This window comes from Takifugu rubripes, chromosome 20 (assembly GCF_901000725.2).
Source record: "Takifugu rubripes chromosome 20, fTakRub1.2, whole genome shotgun sequence".
Classification (NCBI taxonomy): Eukaryota; Metazoa; Chordata; class Actinopteri; order Tetraodontiformes; family Tetraodontidae; genus Takifugu; species Takifugu rubripes.
The window spans coordinates 12,468,698-12,485,789 of record NC_042304.1 but is presented as its reverse complement, the minus strand read 5'-3'; the positions used below and the strand labels follow the sequence as shown (position 1 = coordinate 12,485,789).

At 44.6% G+C, this 17,092-nt stretch overlaps 4 protein-coding genes across 4 annotated transcripts; 1 reads left to right on the top strand and 3 right to left on the bottom strand.

Annotated features, from left to right (window-relative positions):
* The first annotated feature begins 2,999 nt into the window (after positions 1–2,999).
* LOC101070614 (prostaglandin E2 receptor EP4 subtype-like) lies at positions 3,000–4,892 on the top strand. The gene is made up of 2 exons (XM_003974320.3): positions 3,000–4,041; positions 4,138–4,892. The coding sequence occupies exons 1-2, from the start codon at positions 3,232–3,234 to the stop codon at positions 4,492–4,494; spliced, it is 1,167 nt and encodes a 388-aa protein (XP_003974369.2). The 5' UTR covers positions 3,000–3,231; the 3' UTR covers positions 4,495–4,892.
* A 1,816-nt stretch (positions 4,893–6,708) lies between these two features.
* On the bottom strand, positions 6,709–11,162 carry slc35e1 (solute carrier family 35 member E1). Its single transcript, XM_003974321.3, has 6 exons — positions 10,811–11,162; positions 9,918–9,988; positions 7,828–7,965; positions 7,551–7,676; positions 7,212–7,457; positions 6,709–7,126 (listed from the first exon to the last, which is right to left on the bottom strand). The coding sequence occupies exons 1-6, from the start codon at positions 11,136–11,138 to the stop codon at positions 6,899–6,901; spliced, it is 1,137 nt and encodes a 378-aa protein (XP_003974370.1). The 5' UTR covers positions 11,139–11,162; the 3' UTR covers positions 6,709–6,898.
* Positions 11,163–11,427: 265 nt separating this feature from the next.
* Positions 11,428–15,013, bottom strand: LOC101071069 (mediator of RNA polymerase II transcription subunit 26). The gene is made up of 3 exons (XM_003974322.3): positions 14,659–15,013; positions 13,835–13,909; positions 11,428–13,741 (listed from the first exon to the last, which is right to left on the bottom strand). Exons 1-3 carry the CDS (start codon positions 14,728–14,730, stop codon positions 12,299–12,301), a joined length of 1,590 nt encoding a protein of 529 aa, XP_003974371.2. The 5' UTR covers positions 14,731–15,013; the 3' UTR covers positions 11,428–12,298.
* A 452-nt stretch (positions 15,014–15,465) lies between these two features.
* On the bottom strand, positions 15,466–16,971 carry smim7 (small integral membrane protein 7). Its single transcript, XM_003974323.3, has 5 exons — positions 16,828–16,971; positions 16,571–16,612; positions 16,420–16,472; positions 16,253–16,343; positions 15,466–15,990 (listed from the first exon to the last, which is right to left on the bottom strand). The coding sequence occupies exons 1-5, from the start codon at positions 16,851–16,853 to the stop codon at positions 15,975–15,977; spliced, it is 228 nt and encodes a 75-aa protein (XP_003974372.2). The 5' UTR covers positions 16,854–16,971; the 3' UTR covers positions 15,466–15,974.
* Between the last annotated feature and the right edge of the window lie 121 nt (positions 16,972–17,092).

Below are 17,092 nucleotides of genomic sequence, written 5' to 3'. Positions count from 1 at the left end.
GACTGGATGCTATTTGTGTGAGCTGGGGAAACTTGTGGTGACCTTTAAGGAGGATTAAACTGATTGAGTTTTTTTTTAAATTGAATCTTGGCAACGCTCTGGCTCCGTTCATGTGTGTCATTAATCACAATAGCTCCCGGTAGACGTTCAACCCTTGGGTTCTATTCAGCTGGGTCGGTCTTTAAATCATCTTGATCCCTCCTGGAACTTCATCAGAGTTCTTTAAATGATTTTCACGACCGATTTTCTGTTGTTTTAGGGAGATTAAACACAAAGAAATGGCAAAACGAAGGCGAAGACTCTTTTTTCCTTCTCTCCTGCTTTTTGTTTGACTGTTTCAGCTCATCTGATTTTTTTTTCAAGTGACATTTTTATGTTAACATGACTGATTGTTCAGATGCCTGTTGCAAGATTCATTGGTAGTATCTCGAATTTCATGGACACTTTGGACCGAATTTTATTTGTTTTACATCAACAGTCCAAGTTGCAATGATACATCCTCTGCTGTAATTCCCCCCCAGCAAATTTTACATGAATCACTTTACTCAATCCAATATTTTATAGTCCTGATCCAAAATTGTAAATCTTCGGCGCTTCAACATAAGTGTCTGTTGACTGTTGCCAGGGAAACCATCTCCAGCAGAGTGTGGAAGAAACTAAGGACCTGGGAATATCATTACACACATAAGTCAACTTCCAGGGAATTTTGGCAAAGCAGAGTCCTGTTTATCCTGACCGGACATATAATGATGCGTCTTCAGAAAGGCCCGAGTGGACCCTCATCTTCCTTCTGTTGGGTTTGCATTGTGGCCTTTAGTAACATATTACCAAATCCTACAGCGACTTCTCATTAACTGAGCTGTAAGATTCAAGATGTACTTTATCCATCCCCGTAGGGAAATTGAAGACCCGAAACTCCCTTTTGCAACAAGAAATGAAAAATCGACCTCTCTCAAGTCGACACATGAGGACTGAGACCACGAGGACTGATTCCAGCTCTGGGCGACCTGCTAGAAAAGGGAGAAACAAAGCACTACAACATGAGAACAACAACTAGCTGATCCTGACTTACTTCATCAATAAAGTAAATTCCTTTTAAACAAAAAAAACCCCACCTAGTTTCAGCTAAATAGCAACAGCATGGAAAACCAGCATGGCACCTGTTGATCTTCACCCGACTGCACATTTCTCTGCGTGTGAGCAGCGTACATGTGCAGCATCACTCTAAAAGCTGTTCAGTACAATCTCGAATGGCACATTTTTGCTGCTTCCTGTAGGTGGCAAGCAAATATTGTAAACTGCGTCACTTCCCTTCCTGTAACTACATGTGTCAGAGGAATGAATACATGAGAAAATGTATATCTCAGAGGAATTGTTCTGTTCTGTGATCTTTATTTGTCATCTAACCCGCTGAGCATCACCAGAGGGACACTTTCTACAAAGATGATGAGCGTTGACTGATTTGCTGCATGGAGAACAGCGATCTCGCAGCAGAGCCGAGGCTTTTTATTTACTTGATCTGCTTAGTTTTGCACCAAATTTAATCAGAAAATGTTTTGGATATGAAGAGATTTCCTGTAACAATCCAACAACAATGTCAGTATGGATTTAAACAGAGTTTGATTGTTCTGAGTGGCTGCAGCCTGATGTTGATCGTGTTTAAACTTGTTAGTTGTAATGTTCTCTGTGCCTGAGCTGAGTAGAAACAGGTGGTTTCTGAAACAGCAAGTAAGAGATCAGCAAAAACAGAGATGTTTAAAAACCTTGCATATTTGGATCCTAAGTGATGAGACAAAGATTGTCTCCAAGCTTGGTGGTGAGTTTAGCTGCTGATTCATGCTTTTAGATGGGGGAACAGACAAAACAAATCAACTCCGTTGTTTAGGTTTATTGGGGGATGTTCCATTCGGCAGCTTAGTCAGACACTAAAATTCAACCTGCACCTTGTATAGCTCCGTCTTATTGAAGAGAATAAAGAGAGAGCTGCACATGTAAATAAATTAAGCGGACGATTGAGCTCCTGCAAAAAGGAAGACTTGAACCCACTGTAAACTGTGCAGGGATGGTTTTACATGAATCATGATGAACCAGGAGGCATTCCAGTCAGCATCAGGATTTTCCCGAACGTTGGCATCACTCAAGTGATTTTCATTGTCTGCCAGCTCCTGCATGTCTGCAGCGGAGACGAGCGGCTGCGTTGCCTCGCCGAGAGATGTTTGGGTTTCGTCTTTTATGGTCGGCCGCAGACTGAGGCCCTCGCCGCTGCTCCCCTCGTGTAAACACAATTCCCACCGTAATGGATGCGCAGCGTCCAAATCCGTGGCCGCGCAGCAGGCGAAGCGCGCTGACGTCTTCTGTGTTCGAGCTGTCGATCAGAAACCTGGCGTAGCTCACAACCATTTACAGTCATTGTCCTGGGACAGAGAGTGTGTGTACGCTGAGAGGATGACAACAGAATCTTTCACACTTCATACAGAGCAATACAAGAGCAAAGGTCCATCAGTTCATCAGTTTCATGAAGCAGAAATATCTCAGAGTTGAGGCAAACGCTGCCCACACAAAATAGGAGATAAAGAGAAATGGTAATGTTGTAAATATCTAATAATATCTACCATTGGACAACCATGTTTAAGAAATAGTAAGTGATGTATTTTAGGAAAAAAAAATGTTTTATTTAATGACATTTACAAGAAAGATCAAACCTAGGTGACTGAGAATATTCATGTAAAAAAATGGTGCTTTTTGGATAGATGAAAACGGAAATGTAAGTGATACAGACGTAAGAGTTGTGTCCAAGCGTCAATAGTCTCCTCATGACTCATGTTTGGGAAACGTCGGCAGAAGCATGCTGTTTATATCGTTCACGGCCACTCACGTTGACCTCCCGACAGACTCTTTGCGACATTACGCAGAGCTGGAATGACGCCACTCTGCGCGGAATCTGACAGGAGCACGGTCCATTCTGCCATTTGTTTCGGAACACCCCATTCCTCCTACCCTCCCCTCTCAGACAACTGGCTGATAAGTCTACCAGAGCTCAGTTTTCAGCTGTGCGCATAACGACCTCGGTGATAAGCCACATCTGGATTACTGGAATGAAGTGGGGGCTCCTCTAAGATCTCTTCACATTCTATTCTGCTGCGAGTTGTTGAAAAGGAGAGGCACTCCCAAATCCACAGCAGACCGAAGGAGCTGCTAATAATAAACACCAGCCGGTGGGTACATGTGGCCATGGAAGACTCCAACTTTACGCACGGATCCGCTTCCGTAAACGAGACGGTGTCTCAATATTCACATGCAACCAGGGTGGAAACGGTCGCGCTGCCCGTTTTTATGTTCGCTGGAGGCGCCATTGGGAATTTAATTGCAATAATAGTCCTTTCGGTATCCAGACAGGAGAGGAAATCCTCAGCTTTCTACACGCTGGTGTGTGGACTGGCGGTGACGGACCTGCTGGGTACCTGCCTGGCCAGCCCTATCACGATCTCGAACTACCTGGACCAACACGTTCTGAAAGACCAGCACGTCTGCAACTTTCTGTCATTTCTCTTGCTGTTCTTTAGTTTGACTGGCCTGAGCATCATATGCGCCATGGCAGCGGAGCGGTACCTGGCCATCTGCTGCCCCTACACCTACGAGCGCTGGGGCATTGACAGGCGCTTCGCGCAAAAGTTCCTGTTGTTCGTTTACATCAGTCACATTTTTGTCTGCTGCCTCCCCATGATGGGGATGGCGAATAGCGAGCTGCAGCAGTCAAACACCTGGTGTTTCATCGACTGGAGGACAGACGAGCCCGTGGCCGCCACTTATACCCTCCTGTACGGGCTGGTCAGCCTGCTCATCATCCTGGGCACCATCGTGCTGAACCTGCTGGTGTGCGGAGCGCTGCTGCTCATGCGGCAGAGGACCGTGCAGCGCCCCGTCACCAGAGCCAGCGTCCGGGAGAGATGGAGAGCTCTGTCCTCGGCTGCGGAGACGCAGATGATCGCGGTTCTGGTGATAACCTCCGTGGTGGTTCTGGCCTGTTCAGCCCCTCTGGTGGTGAGTCAGTGTACATTAAGACTAAACACGGCAGCAAAATCTGCAGAATTTCAATCTTTACGCGTTCAGGTAACCTAACCTCTATTTCCCGTTAAGATACAAGTGTTTGCCAACCACTTCAAGCTGACGGATGACCACAAAGCTGACCTGGCTGCCATCCGGATAGCGTCCGTGAATCCCATCCTGGACCCCTGGATCTACATCCTCCTCAGGAGGTCTCTGTTCCGCCGGCTGCTCAGCTTATCCAGGCGAAGCGGCCGCAGCAACCGCAGCTCCACGTCACAAAGGAATATGTACATGTACCCCGACCTCATGACGGAGAGCCACGTCTTTACACATCTCATGCTCAACGCAAATGTCATCAGTCAGCTGCCTGCCACCGGTCAAATTCACCCTGCCCGACACAGACAGCCTCGGTCAGACTTAAGAGGGACCGGGTGCGTCCATTTGTGAAAGTCTGCTGCCGCTGCTCACACCGCGGGCCGCTCCGTGCAGCGCCAGACGCGGGGACGCCAGCGGGATCTGAGGGTCCCCCAGCCGAGCGGGAGGACTACCGGTCCCGAGAAGGTGAAGAAAGGAAGGAAAGACGAGGGTGTTCCGGTTGCACCCGCTGTGACAAAGACGGCAAAAACCACCGTAGGTTTACTTTCACCGTCATTCGTTTTCATCTGGTTAATCAGCTCTTAATTAACTGTGTCCAAAGTAATTATTCACGTCGCCAAATGTTGCATCTGTTAAAGTACATTTTTTCACTTATAGACTCCATTTTTCCCCCATCAGGTGCTAAAGTATCACTGAGTGTTTAATTTCTATGGGAATAAAACCAAAATCATTCCATAAATTCACCATAACAGTATGTGTTTATTCTCTCCCAACATTTAAAAATATCATTTACTAAACACAAGCAGACGAGACTGTGCCTATAGCCGCACTTCTGTACATGTTTCTTCCTTGACACAAAGGAATCTAAAATCACCTTTATAAAGATTAGTTTAGCCCCAGCCTGACTCTGACTGACCAATCTATTACACAAATCTTAAAAATTAACCTTATCTTTTCCTCTGTACATTTACATACCATTTAATTTACACGAGAAAGTCCAGTAAGCTCCGTGTACTCTGAAAAATAAGCCCCAAAGACAAAATGAAAAAAAGAAAACACTTAAAAATGATGTCCTCAATCATACATCTCAAACAGCAATTCAACGCAGTCCGACATTAAAACACGTCTGTGTCAAACACACGATGGAATACAGAGGATGTCGGATAAAAACAGTAAATAAATGCTTTAACCTTGACATTTTTTCACATCCCAAAAAGGTGATTGTGTATCGTGTTAGAACCAACAACCATGACTGAAAGAGGGCCGTGGGAGCCCAGTGCTGGAGGGTAGCCGACCAACGGGTCTGACCTACCAGACCTTTACTGACTGCAGAGCTCTACATTAAATGCTATCAAACTTTTGCAGACAAAATTTAAAAAAACAAACAACATCTGAATACTCAGATTTCCTGTGAATGAAATTATTTAAACAAAAAAAATCAGCTTTAAGGAAAATATATTCCTGTAAATAAAGGCATATTCTTTTGTTCTTCAGGGTCGACGTTGCCTCAAAGTACCGAATCTTTCATTGCTTAAACCGAACCTCTATGAACTCCACAGCTCCACCCAAAGAGGAGTTTGGTGAGAGAAAAAAAAAAAGAAAGACAAACTTGAATGGACAACAACCTGCATCACACATTTCTGATGTTTGATGACGTGCACACGTGAGCAGGGCTTCTGTTTAACACCAAGAGCAGCTTTGGCTGATAATCTGCCTGATCAGCAGGAAAAAAATCTCTTATTCTGCCTTAGAAGCTTCACATATTAATAAATACTTAAAAAGGCTTTAATTTAGCTCTTATAAACCCAAACTATGACGTGAAAATATGAACAGTTCTACTCCTAAAAAGACACATTTACAATAATGCCTCATTCCCAAAAACTGTGAGTTCTGGGAAACCAAAGGGTGGGAGGTCATTGACAGATGTGGGGGGGGGGGGGGGGGGGGGGGGGGGGGGGGGGAGAAGGAACCTGTCTCGCTCGCAAACACCTGGATTCAGACACACAGATATGAACGTCCGCTGATAGCAGCAGTTGAGAAGCGTGGCGACAATTGTCTGCGTGCGCGACTTGTTCACGAACAGATGTCGGGCGCAGTAGGATCCAACTCTACGCAGGCGTGTTTCCCCTCAACAGGCACTTGAACCACACTGGTGGTGTGTGCTGTTATTGATATCTGGAGATGTGTTTCGGGAGCCTCTGGGGGGCCGTTTCCCCCCACGAGCCGTGACACCATGAAAACAAATGTTGGAGTAACACCTTTGTCTTCTGCTGGTGGACGCCAACATTTCAAGCGCTTTGTGACACGGACAGAAAACATGCGTCCGAGACCAAAATGTCTCATCAAAAGAAAAGACAATCACAGTAAATAATCACAGCCGACACGATCTCTGCTCGTTAAAAATGTCTGAGGGGCTGAAATGAAACCTGTCCAGACAATAAGGTGCAAATCATTCAACCTGTCCCGCACGGGTCCACCTGCTGGAGCGGGATGGCTCCTGGATTATTTCATACCAGGGGCACCAAATTAACAGATTAAAAAAAAAATTACAACACACAAGGATTTCTTTTTTTCTTTTTTTTAGACGAAGGAGTGTGGGAAAGGTCACACCACCAGTGTGGTCGACTCGTCTCGTTCTTCACCGTTCAGAACCAGCAGCACTCGCGTCTGTCTCCGATGTGGCGGGCCGCGACACACAGTGATGTCCATGACGGCGGCCCGGCGCCGGGGGGGGGGGGGGGGGCAGAGTCCTCCTTCACACCACGTACTGGTGGTTGCTGCTGTAATTCGTCGTGTAGGCGTGCCGGCTGTACTGGAAGTGGTCGCTCAGCACGTTGTTCCAGTTGTGCTGCTGCTCTAACCCGTGCGAGAAAGGCACAGAGCCGTTGGCCTGGATCTTCTCCAGCGCCGGGTTGTCAAAGGACACCAGGTCTTCTTTGGAGGCGGGTAGCAGCTTCTTCTCTTTGTTTGCGTCATACTTGGCCTGTTAGCAGAGAGGGAGAACGCACAGGTTACCAAGGATCCAGTGGCTGGTTACTTTATCCCTGCAAAGGAGGGCGTTGGCTCACCTTGTTGTACAGGAAGACGCCCACTATTGCCGTCATCATGCCCAGGACGTTTGTCATGGTGACCGGGTTGCGCAGCAGCAGCAGCGAGATGCTGATGACCATAATTCTTTTGGTGGCGTTTGCGACGGCATAGCTGAGCGGACTGACGACGTTGAGCAAACTGAACGCGATGACGTTCTGGGCGAAGTTGCAGAAGCCGCTGAGGAGGAGGAGGAGCAACGTACTCGACCATCCGGGGACGTCGAACTGCAGAGGGAGCACAGGGTTCAGGGTGGACGGGACGAGTTTGGGGGAAAGACTGTGCTGGTGCGGTGACCGACGGAAGCATCGGGGGCTTACCAGGTCTCCGTTTACAAGAAACACGGAGAGATCCACCAGAATCCAGGTAGGGAGCATGAAGATGACGGCGTTAAAGCCCAGGATGTTGAGCAGCCTCAAGTGGTGGATCCGGGTGTCTCGCAACACCTTTTGAAAGAGAAATCAGTTGAAAACGGAGCCTTTTGGGGGGAATGAGACCGTGCCACAAGAATAAAAATACAGGTTTGTGTCCAATTTGATGGGCAGTATGCAGAGTATGCAAAACTGAGATTTAAGACACAGAGCGAGAAGATTTCACCTTTTTGGAGAAAATGTTCTGCAGAGAGAAGCAGAGCGTGGCCGCCAGAGCACTGACCAGCCCGGAAACGTTGAAGGAGAGCTCGGTGACCGTGGCCAGCAGCACCCCTCCGATAATGGGGATGAGTGATACGTACACCTAAAACAGGGACCACACAGACATGGAGGGTCATGTGACGCCGAGGCTCTGCTCTAAAAGCTTGTGAACAACCGATGAGCGGTTGTTGCTTGCTTGTTTGGTTAAAATCTCAAAACAGACATTGTCGATAACATGGGAACGCCGTTAATCTTTAGAAACTCAAGTACACTGCGAGAGGCTGCAGCTGGAAATACCGACCACACACTTGAGGCCACACGGGCGGAAACTACCCCCAACATCTGGAGCCGGACTTACAGCGAGAGTAAAAAGTATTTGATCCCTTGCTGATTTTGTTGGTTTGTCCACTAATAAAGACATGATCATTCTATACTTTTAATGGTAGATGTATTCTAACATGGAGACAGAATATCAAAAAGAAAATCAAGAAAATAACTTTCAAGAATTTATTTTAATTTATTTGTTTTTCATTGAGGGAAATAAGTATTTGATCCCCTAGTATGCATTAGGAGTTCTGGCGTTCACAGACCAGTTAGACGCTCCCAAACAACTTGTTACCTGAATTGAAGACACCAGGTCTAACTAATCACCTGTATGTAAGACAACTGTTCACAGAATCAGACAGACAGATTCCAAACTCTCCACCATGGGTAAGACCAAAGAACTCTCTCAGGACCTCAGAGACAGGATTGTTGACCTGCATAAATCGGGAATGGGCTACAAAAACATTAGCAAATTGCTGGGTATTAAAGTAACAACTATTGGTGCAATTGTGAGAAAATTTAAGAAGTATAACATGACCATCAATAGACCTCGGTCTGGTGCTCCACAGAAGCACTCTCACTGTAGCTGCACGCTAGGAGCTGACGCACAACCGATCCTCTACTCGGAATGAAAAAAGGAAGCAAATGATGCCCAGATTAGTGGTCCGGAATACACAGAAACATGCACATGTATGATATAGGAAAGGCAGAACCCAGGAAGCACAGCAGCCTGTAACATGCAGTGTTGGTAGCTGGGTTGGATGTGACATCAGTCCCAGTGAAATTTGATTGGACACAGCAGGTTCTCTTTACAAACACTGCTAACAGGATCCAACCAGGAAGCAGGACGGCTGCAGGTGACACTTTTCTCAGCACAATGAACAAGAATTCCTCATAATTTCCTACACCAGAATGATCTTAAGTCGACAACCGCGAGTCAAAAACCATCATAGGAACCAACTTATACAGATAATGGAACATTTGTAACTATAAGCGGGGCATTTTCCGATTGACAAATGGAAAAACCACGTTAAAAATTCAAACTCATTTCAGTTACCTTTGACTGTCCGGTCCATCATTCCTGTCAGCAAACTCTAAGCACAATTTTTATTTTTAACGGCGTCGGCCCAAGGCTGCATTTCTGCTTCAGGAGCAGCATCACATGGCGGCGTATTGAACTGCACCATCTTTAATGGGTCAAAAACGACAGCCATTTCAATAATAACTGACTGCCAGATTAGCAGGAAAAAGTCCATGATGTGAACCCCAAAAGATTTGAATAGAGCCCAGATCAGCATTGCAGTCAACACTTCATATGGTCAGTCAGCTGTTTGCGTGAACTCCTCAAATAAGATCTTTACACGTACGCCAACACCTGATGCACACTTCCCGTCTGTGGACGCAGCCTTTCTGCTGTAAGGTAAACATTACGAGCCGATGTCAGAATTACAAGTCTCCGTGTGTTACACCCACTGTGTAACGTGTCACCGACAAGACGGAAAAATGAATGTGCCAAGTTTGAACTCGCTGGCCCTGCGATCCATCAGAAGCCAATATCAGACTCACGCGGGTTTGAACAATTAGGATCTCATGATGCAGCAGAGGTCTGCACATCCGATCTGAACGGGCAGAGATCACCATTTTAGGAATTTTAATCTGATTTCACACTTTCTCCTGACTGAGTCAGACAGGACGGAGCTTGCACACCGTCTGCTGGCAAAACTGTCTCACCTTTGTGGTTTGCTTCTCCCTCATGATGATTCTTGATAGCAGCACGACCCATATTGGCATGGTTGCTTTGACTGTGGAGATAGAAAAAAAGATGACATATTCAGAATAAAAGCCAGCCCTGTGTCAGACATCTCATTTTCCAGCAGCTTGTTTGCACAAGACTGTAAAAAATCTGTGGCGTGACACCATTACAATAAATAAACTTACAAACAGCTATAATTTACAAAAATGGAACTTTGGGATCTATTAAGTTTTCATTTAACTTTTTGCTCACTCAAATAGGGCAGATATGATCCCTTAACTTTACTAGAAGACCTGCAAAACAAACTATATGCGGTAGATCAACGGTTGGACTTGGAAACTAAATGATTTTAAATGCAGAAGGAAGTTGCTCTTCTCGGTGTGTCCCTTTAAATATGGAGGCCAACTGTGGAAATACAGATTTATCAATCACTCTTAAGCGACGCATCGGTCCAAACTGGTTTCGAACAATAAAGCCAACTAATGAGACTGTTACAATACGGCTTTATTTCGTTTTAAATGTATGTTGGGGGACAGGGTCCATCAAACGAACCGTGCCCGTGACGCACAAAAACTGCGTTCACTTGGCGAGCTAGTTAGCCGCTATTGAGGCGCACAGATTTAGCGGACAAATCATAGTCAGCCAAACCACCATAAAATAAATTTAAAAAAATAAATCCCATTTCAGCCAAGGCCGCCGTTATCCGTCTATATCGGGCCCCGTTGAACAACTACTTTAATCTGTGCCCCGTCGAGTGATTTAACGCTAGCCGTGAAGCTAACCCCAGCTGGCGGCAGACACATCAGCAAGTTGGCTGACAGGCACCAGGTGGCCTCGCAGTTCAGCCCACCAGCAACACGAATGTACTCACCGGTGTGCGCGTATGAGACGGGTACCTTCCATATACTGAAGTGAGCCGACACGGAGGCAAAGTATTTCCCGAAAGCTAGAGGCAGGATGTACCATCGATAGTACCTGCTGGGCAGTTCCGTTTTGGGGACTCCCCATGCCCGCAACAACGGCGGGAGGAAGACGACGACAGAAAAGATATGAAAGAGAGAAACCGTGACCGGGTACGGGAATCCATTGAGGATTATTTTGTTGACGATGTTCCCACCAGAGCTAACTGTGTACCAGCACACACAAAGGAAAGCAATCCGGATCCCTTCTTTGACCGGGGTCCGGTCCGCCGAAGCCATCTTTCTGGGAGACGAGTCACCGGCGTCTGCGCGTCCGGTTCTTAGCTACCAACGATGAAGAGGGAACTTCCGGGAATCCTTACAAAATAAAAGCCACGAAAATAATAAATATTAAAACTGATTCCGATTCAGGTTTGAACTAGGTATTCTGAATTTAAAATGAATTTAAGTATGAATTTTGAAAAAGAGAATTTACAGAATATAGGTATAATTTCACATCTTGTGTTTAATTTGTGGGAAATACAACTGTCAGATACATTCAGGGTTTTAAGAATCAGAAACGCAGAAATAAATCCTAATTTATTTTATTCACACATCAACATGTCCACGATTAATGACCAAGTTGCAAACATTGTTTCTTTTATGCTCGGGAGTGGGGCGGGGGGAAGGGGGTAACAGTTACCTATTAAGACAAACAAAATTGCAAGGAATGATATCAAGTAGCAAATCCAGCATGTAAATTTACAGTACAAAATCTAAGCTACGGCCCCTTCATTTTTAACTTAGATTTTATTTTACAACAAGGAGAAAATTTAAGTATAAAACGGTTGGTTTATTAAAAAAAAATATGTTGTTGGACTTTTTGTTGCAGTTAAAAAGAGCTCAGGCAAGTTTCCACAGCATCATGAAATCAAATTTGAATAAGAGCAAAACACAAGTATTTTAATCAATGATACATTTTAAAATTAATAGCTATCATTAAATAAATACAACAACTGATGTCAGGGATTTTCCTGTCAGCACATAACAATTATATTTGCTAATTTCTCACTAAAATCATTCTGTAAAACGTGTCACACATGAAACAATTTAACACTGATGGGCCATAATTCGTAAAAGTACATAAATACATGTGTTTAAAAATAATAGTTGTGAGAGTTGCAGTTTAAAGGTTCCATGCTGAAGTGAATGAAATTAGAAGGAAAAAAGATTAATGATGAGAAAAAAAACAAATGAAAAAAGGATAAATTAATTATGCTGATTACACTTGCTGTGCTCCAAGACGTTTGTTCAGACACACACACACACGCGCACACACACACACACACACACACACACACACACACACACACACACTAATCAATGGTCCAAAACCGCAGCCCTTCATGCACGTTTGCTCTGTATGAAAAAGGAACTTACAAATTTCAATTCAAAAAGGTTCAGTCCAGGGAGACGTAGGGCAGTATGTTCAACCTGGTCTCATCTCCGTGTAGGTCTAACGGGATGCTCTCCGTCCAGTCAAACCAGTTACCCTTTGTGTCATAGCAACCATTAACCCCTGGCCAGCGCTGCATGTGTAACCTCTTGACGTCTTCAGTGGCGATCTCTCTACTGATCCCTGGTAAATCTCGAGCAGGGAGCTCTGCTGCTAAGGTGTGCATCATTTTACTGCTGCTGCTGCCGCTGCTTTGGTCGCTTTTTGACTCGGTGGTGAAGACTTCTGCGCCTGATGACATTAGCAAACTGCTTTGCTGGCTAAAGTATGACTGGATGATTTTGCTCCTTGAGAGGTTTTTTAGTTCTTTCTGCTGCAGGAGGCTGAGGAGAGGAGGCGGACTTTGCTTTGACTGCTCCGGGCAGAGTTGGGCTGTGTGACCCAGGCTCACAGCTCCCTCCTGCGAAGGCTCTTTATGAAGGCAGGGCTTGATTTGTCCAGTTAGAGGGTTAAATGTAAGTCTCCTCTCAAATAACCTGATTTCTTTGACACCGTCTTCAACAGTTTGTCCATCTAGCCCGGCAGAAGTGTCTTCAGACTTGCATTTCTGTGCTTTCCTTTTCTCTGGGCCACTTTCATCCATACTGATGCTGTCACTATAAGAGGAGCCATACAAGTTATACAAAGGCGTTTTGGGACAGTTGTCTTTTATGTCTGTGTCCTTAGATAAGCAGTCAGCAGGACCAAAGACATTAAAAGGCCGCAGTTCAGACGTGTGAGACCCCGACGTCACCGTGATGCTATGAAGACGTTGTGCTTGCGTCACAGTTTGTTTCACATCGGCCCCCTGCTTTGAATTTTGTGGACTCTGAAGGGAACCACGTGGGCCTTGTTGACACTGCCCCCAAGAGGCGGAGGCAGACTGTTGCTGCACCACTGATGCCTTCAGTAAAGAGCCCGGCGGTTTGTTGTATCCTAGAGCACTTGGATGAGGTTTTATAGCACTGACGGGGGTTGTACTTAACCTAGCAATGTCTAAAGGCCTGGGAAATTCTCTCTCGTGAGGCTGATGTGCATGACACTCCATAAAATGGCCTCCATTGCCAGTGGGTGGCAGATTTTTAGAGTTATTTATTTTGGGGAGTTTGGCAGGGGCCTGTCCTTCAAACTGGGGATGCTCACGTTTTCTGTGGCTTGTTTTTTCTAAGGTGAAGGAGGAGCAGTTGTTGAAGTCATTTCTGTTCTTTAATTCTAATCCTACTTTAGCTAATGGCATGGCAGTAGCTGAAGCAGGGACACCGGAGTACCATCCTTTGGACAGCACCTCAACCTTCCCTGGCTCTATCAGCTTCTGCCAGTTCCTTAAAAGCTTCTTCGCCCGTCTTGCAAGGTCCTCATTCTTTGTTTTCTTCCGGACATCATTGATGAGTTTGCCGAGGCGCGTTTCCTTTAAGTACATAAAAACAGTGTTAGACAGTGGCTGCTACCTGTTTGGAGGAAACGGTGTGTACTCTGGGACCCAGAAACACTTGTGTCCTACCTCCAGGGCTTCTTTGGTGATTGGATATTTCTCCAAAAAGGAGATAACCTCCATAACTACCACCATGTTGCATATCTGAGGGGAAAAAAACAGGTTTGCACTTCAATTAACATGTTCAATCTGTTTCTATATAAATGACTGAAGGAGTGTTTTTGAAACTTAACGTCATCGTATGTTTCGTGGAAAGAAAGGGTTTTAAAAGGTCAATAGAGAATTTGAATAGACAAATGAGCACCTGTTTTTCAAAAGACAACCTAGAGGTTTCAGACTCAAAATAACAAACTGAAATTTCATGCAAATTATACATCATCGCATAGGAGGTAGTCTACTCTAAAGTTACGTTTTGGGTGAACGATGGGTGATAGTTTGTGGATTAAATAGCCTTCACTATGTCTGCAGGAACCAGAAAACTTTAACACCGTTTACTGTATAAAGTATCTTGACTAAATATTAATTAATATCAAGTTGAATACATTTAAACTTCAGTGGGAATATCCATTTGCATGAGAATAATCATTTTAGTGACTTAATCTAATGTCAGTGAAACGTACCCATACAACAGAGGATGTAAACCAGCATCGGAGTGGGTTTTAAAGCACATAATAATGACACAACCCAAATCATCCAGAACCAGTTAGTCTCACCAGTAAAGTAAACAGTCTGAAACTGTTTACTTTGGTCATTTGCTGCTGTTAGCCAGCTAATTAGCAGCCCGACGTTAACTCTCCGTACACTGTCTCCACTTTGTTAGCGGCGGCTTCAGTCTGCTACCTCCTGTCTCCGCGCTTGGTTCATCATGGCCAAAAAGTAGCGGGCATACTCACGTTACTCTGGCCGTCGATGGCCTGCAGCAGCCGGTCTCTTACTGCCAGCGGAGTGGCCGTAGCTGCTGTCATCGCCTGGCGGTGAGACGTGGTGTCGGGACGGACTCAGACAGCAGAATCCCCCGTAGAGGCGGCAGCTGGAGCGGCGGTAGCAGATCGGCCGACATTCACAGAATAGACGACATATCCTTTCTGGGATCGGGCACCATCTTCCCTGATGCCGTGACCCGGGTTTCATGCAAAACCATCCTCCTGGGCTCCCTGACACGAACGATCCCCGAGAACCGGCGACTCTCCCCGCCTGGTCGCCTCCGCTTCTGTCGGCTCGTGGGGCTTATTGTGAAGCGCAAAGCATGCTGGGAGATGTTTTCTTTATTTATTTAAACCGAGGGCTGGCTGAACCGGCCACTTTAAACCCCCGGTAATGATTACTACACATGTCGGCCCGTTACTGGGGTGTGATTCATAAATGGTTTGTCCTAAATTTAAGAAATGCTTCCATTTCATTGACCAGATAAAGATTAAGAAAGTAAAAACAGACACACGCAGATCAGAACACACCAAAACCTCAAGGGGAAAGCCCTTTTTTTTGTATATTTGCCTGTCAATTAAAAATATACGATGGGAAAGAGCTCTTGCCACCTCCCAAAACAGATCACCTGAAATTGTTCGGATAAAGAAATGCACAAGATTCTGCAGAAAAAAAAATTACTACTATATTTACGATTTTACACTTTCAATAAAATACCCCCCCACCCATAGGCTACAAATCTTTGGACAATTCATCAGGTGTGAAATAACAAACAGTCTTTGTCAAGAATACATTTAATTAAAGCCATTTACTCACATCGCATATGCCCGAGAGTTAAGATGAGTCTGTATTAAATTAGTCTACCCAGGGACACGCATAAACTGGCAGTGATCTTTTTGTATTGTCTGTTTTATCAGTTGCACACATTGACAATGCAGTTTTAGGTACAATTACATTAGAAGTGGCATTTTTAGGGCAAAGAGGACTTTTAAACAACAGACGAAAAGACCTTTCTGTAAGTGAAGGACATGCAGGAGGAGAAGAAGCTCATGGTCTCAGGCAACAGAAAGAGCAATGCTGCATTGTCTCGGGCTAAGGTCCAGTTACATTTTAAATGAAAGTGATTTTAAAAAAATGTAACATCTTACACAATAGAAAATAAATACATTCCAGAGAAGGATTAAGCTTTGTTGTAGTGGAGACGATAGAATCCGATTGAGGGAAAGTTTATATTATCCATCTTGGAAAATCTGCATCCTTGTGAAAATCCAGTCAGAGAGGATGGTCATGATCCAAATAATCTGATGATGGAAGACATTCAGCCAGTTACACAAGCAAATCGGGTTATTTTTGAGGCAATAAATCTGAATTTGGAGAAACAAAACAGGACAAATAGACATACAACCACATATTGTCGTAAATCTGGATTAACAAAAACAACAAGTTTATGCTAAATTAGTACCGATGCATATTAGTTATTGTTCAATAAATACCTAAAGGCTTCAAAAGCAAGTAGCAACATGTTCTTTCCTGCAGCCAACGATGAGAACAGCGTTTACTTACACGATCATGCAGAACATCATGAAAATGTTCCACAGAGCGATGAAAATCCGAAAGTATCGCAGGCTGAGCAGAAACTCTCTGATGTTGTCACCTAGAAGGCAGACAGATGTGACAGTTTTATACAGTCGTTCTTTGCTGGATTGTCTTTCTTAAGAACGCAACCACACCTGTTGTCAGTGGTCTGGACTCATCTCCAAACCCGTGAGACTCCTTTCGTTGGCTACAAAACATTAGTTGTTAATGATTGTTGTCATTTTTAATGGTATCCTCACTACTATTCAGATGTATACAATGGCTCCACTTTGGAAAAATACTCACAGTTTGAAATTCAGCACGGCACCTGCGTTCACTAGTAAAGTCCTGCAGAACACAGACACAAAGTTGATGAGGGCTAATTGTGTTATTGAGCTGTTAAGCTAACATTAGCTGGTTGGCTGCTAGCGCAGAGCTAGACTACAGTTGTTTTGATTAAACCGTTTCAAAATTACTTAAAAGGCATTCTTATAACACAAAAAAGAATATTTTGATCCAAGACATCGATGTCAAGTGAAATACGGCGGAATTTCGCAACTTACCCAAATATTAACAGATCTCCAATCATTTTCTTCACATTAGCGACACAACACAGAGACTGCTCACTTCCGTGTTCGTCCGCGCATTCAGGAATGTGACCAATAGAATATCAGTGCGCTGCAGGACGTCGGGGTACTTTTATGTCCTCTTCTAAGACTATCAGGCTTTATAATTTCATGTAAAATTACCCCTGATCTTGTTTATTACTCAACTCAATACGACTTTTGTCTCTAATATGCAATGTCGATTGGAGGCAGTGATGTAAAG

Bases quoted from the DNA above. Each gene is read 5' to 3' on its own strand.
- LOC101070614 (XM_003974320.3), top strand. From the start codon at position 3,232: ATGGAAGACTCCAACTTTACGCACGGATCCGCTTCCGTAAACGAGACG. The intron at 4,042-4,137 runs GTGAGTCAGTGT...TTTCCCGTTAAG, and splicing joins CCTGTTCAGCCCCTCTGGTG to ATACAAGTGTTTGCCAACCA.
- slc35e1 (XM_003974321.3), bottom strand. From the start codon at position 11,138: ATGGCTTCGGCGGACCGGACCCCGGTCAAAGAAGGGATCCGGATTGCT. The intron at 7,966-9,917 runs GTGAGACAGTTT...TCCCTGTTTTAG, and splicing joins GGGAGAAGCAAACCACAAAG to GTGTACGTATCACTCATCCC. The intron at 7,458-7,550 runs GTAAGCCCCCGA...CTCCCTCTGCAG, and splicing joins TTCTTGTAAACGGAGACCTG to TTCGACGTCCCCGGATGGTC.
- LOC101071069 (XM_003974322.3), bottom strand. From the start codon at position 14,730: ATGACAGCAGCTACGGCCACTCCGCTGGCAGTAAGAGACCGGCTGCTG. The intron at 13,910-14,658 runs GTGAGTATGCCC...TTTTCCCCTCAG, and splicing joins CCATCGACGGCCAGAGTAAC to ATATGCAACATGGTGGTAGT. The intron at 13,742-13,834 runs GTAGGACACAAG...ATGTACTTAAAG, and splicing joins TCACCAAAGAAGCCCTGGAG to GAAACGCGCCTCGGCAAACT.
- smim7 (XM_003974323.3), bottom strand. From the start codon at position 16,853: ATGATTGGAGATCTGTTAATATTTGG. The intron at 16,613-16,827 runs GTAAGTTGCGAA...TGTGTTCTGCAG, and splicing joins GGAGATCTGTTAATATTTGG to GACTTTACTAGTGAACGCAG. The intron at 16,344-16,419 runs GTGTGGTTGCGT...TCTGCCTTCTAG, and splicing joins GTCCAGACCACTGACAACAG to GTGACAACATCAGAGAGTTT.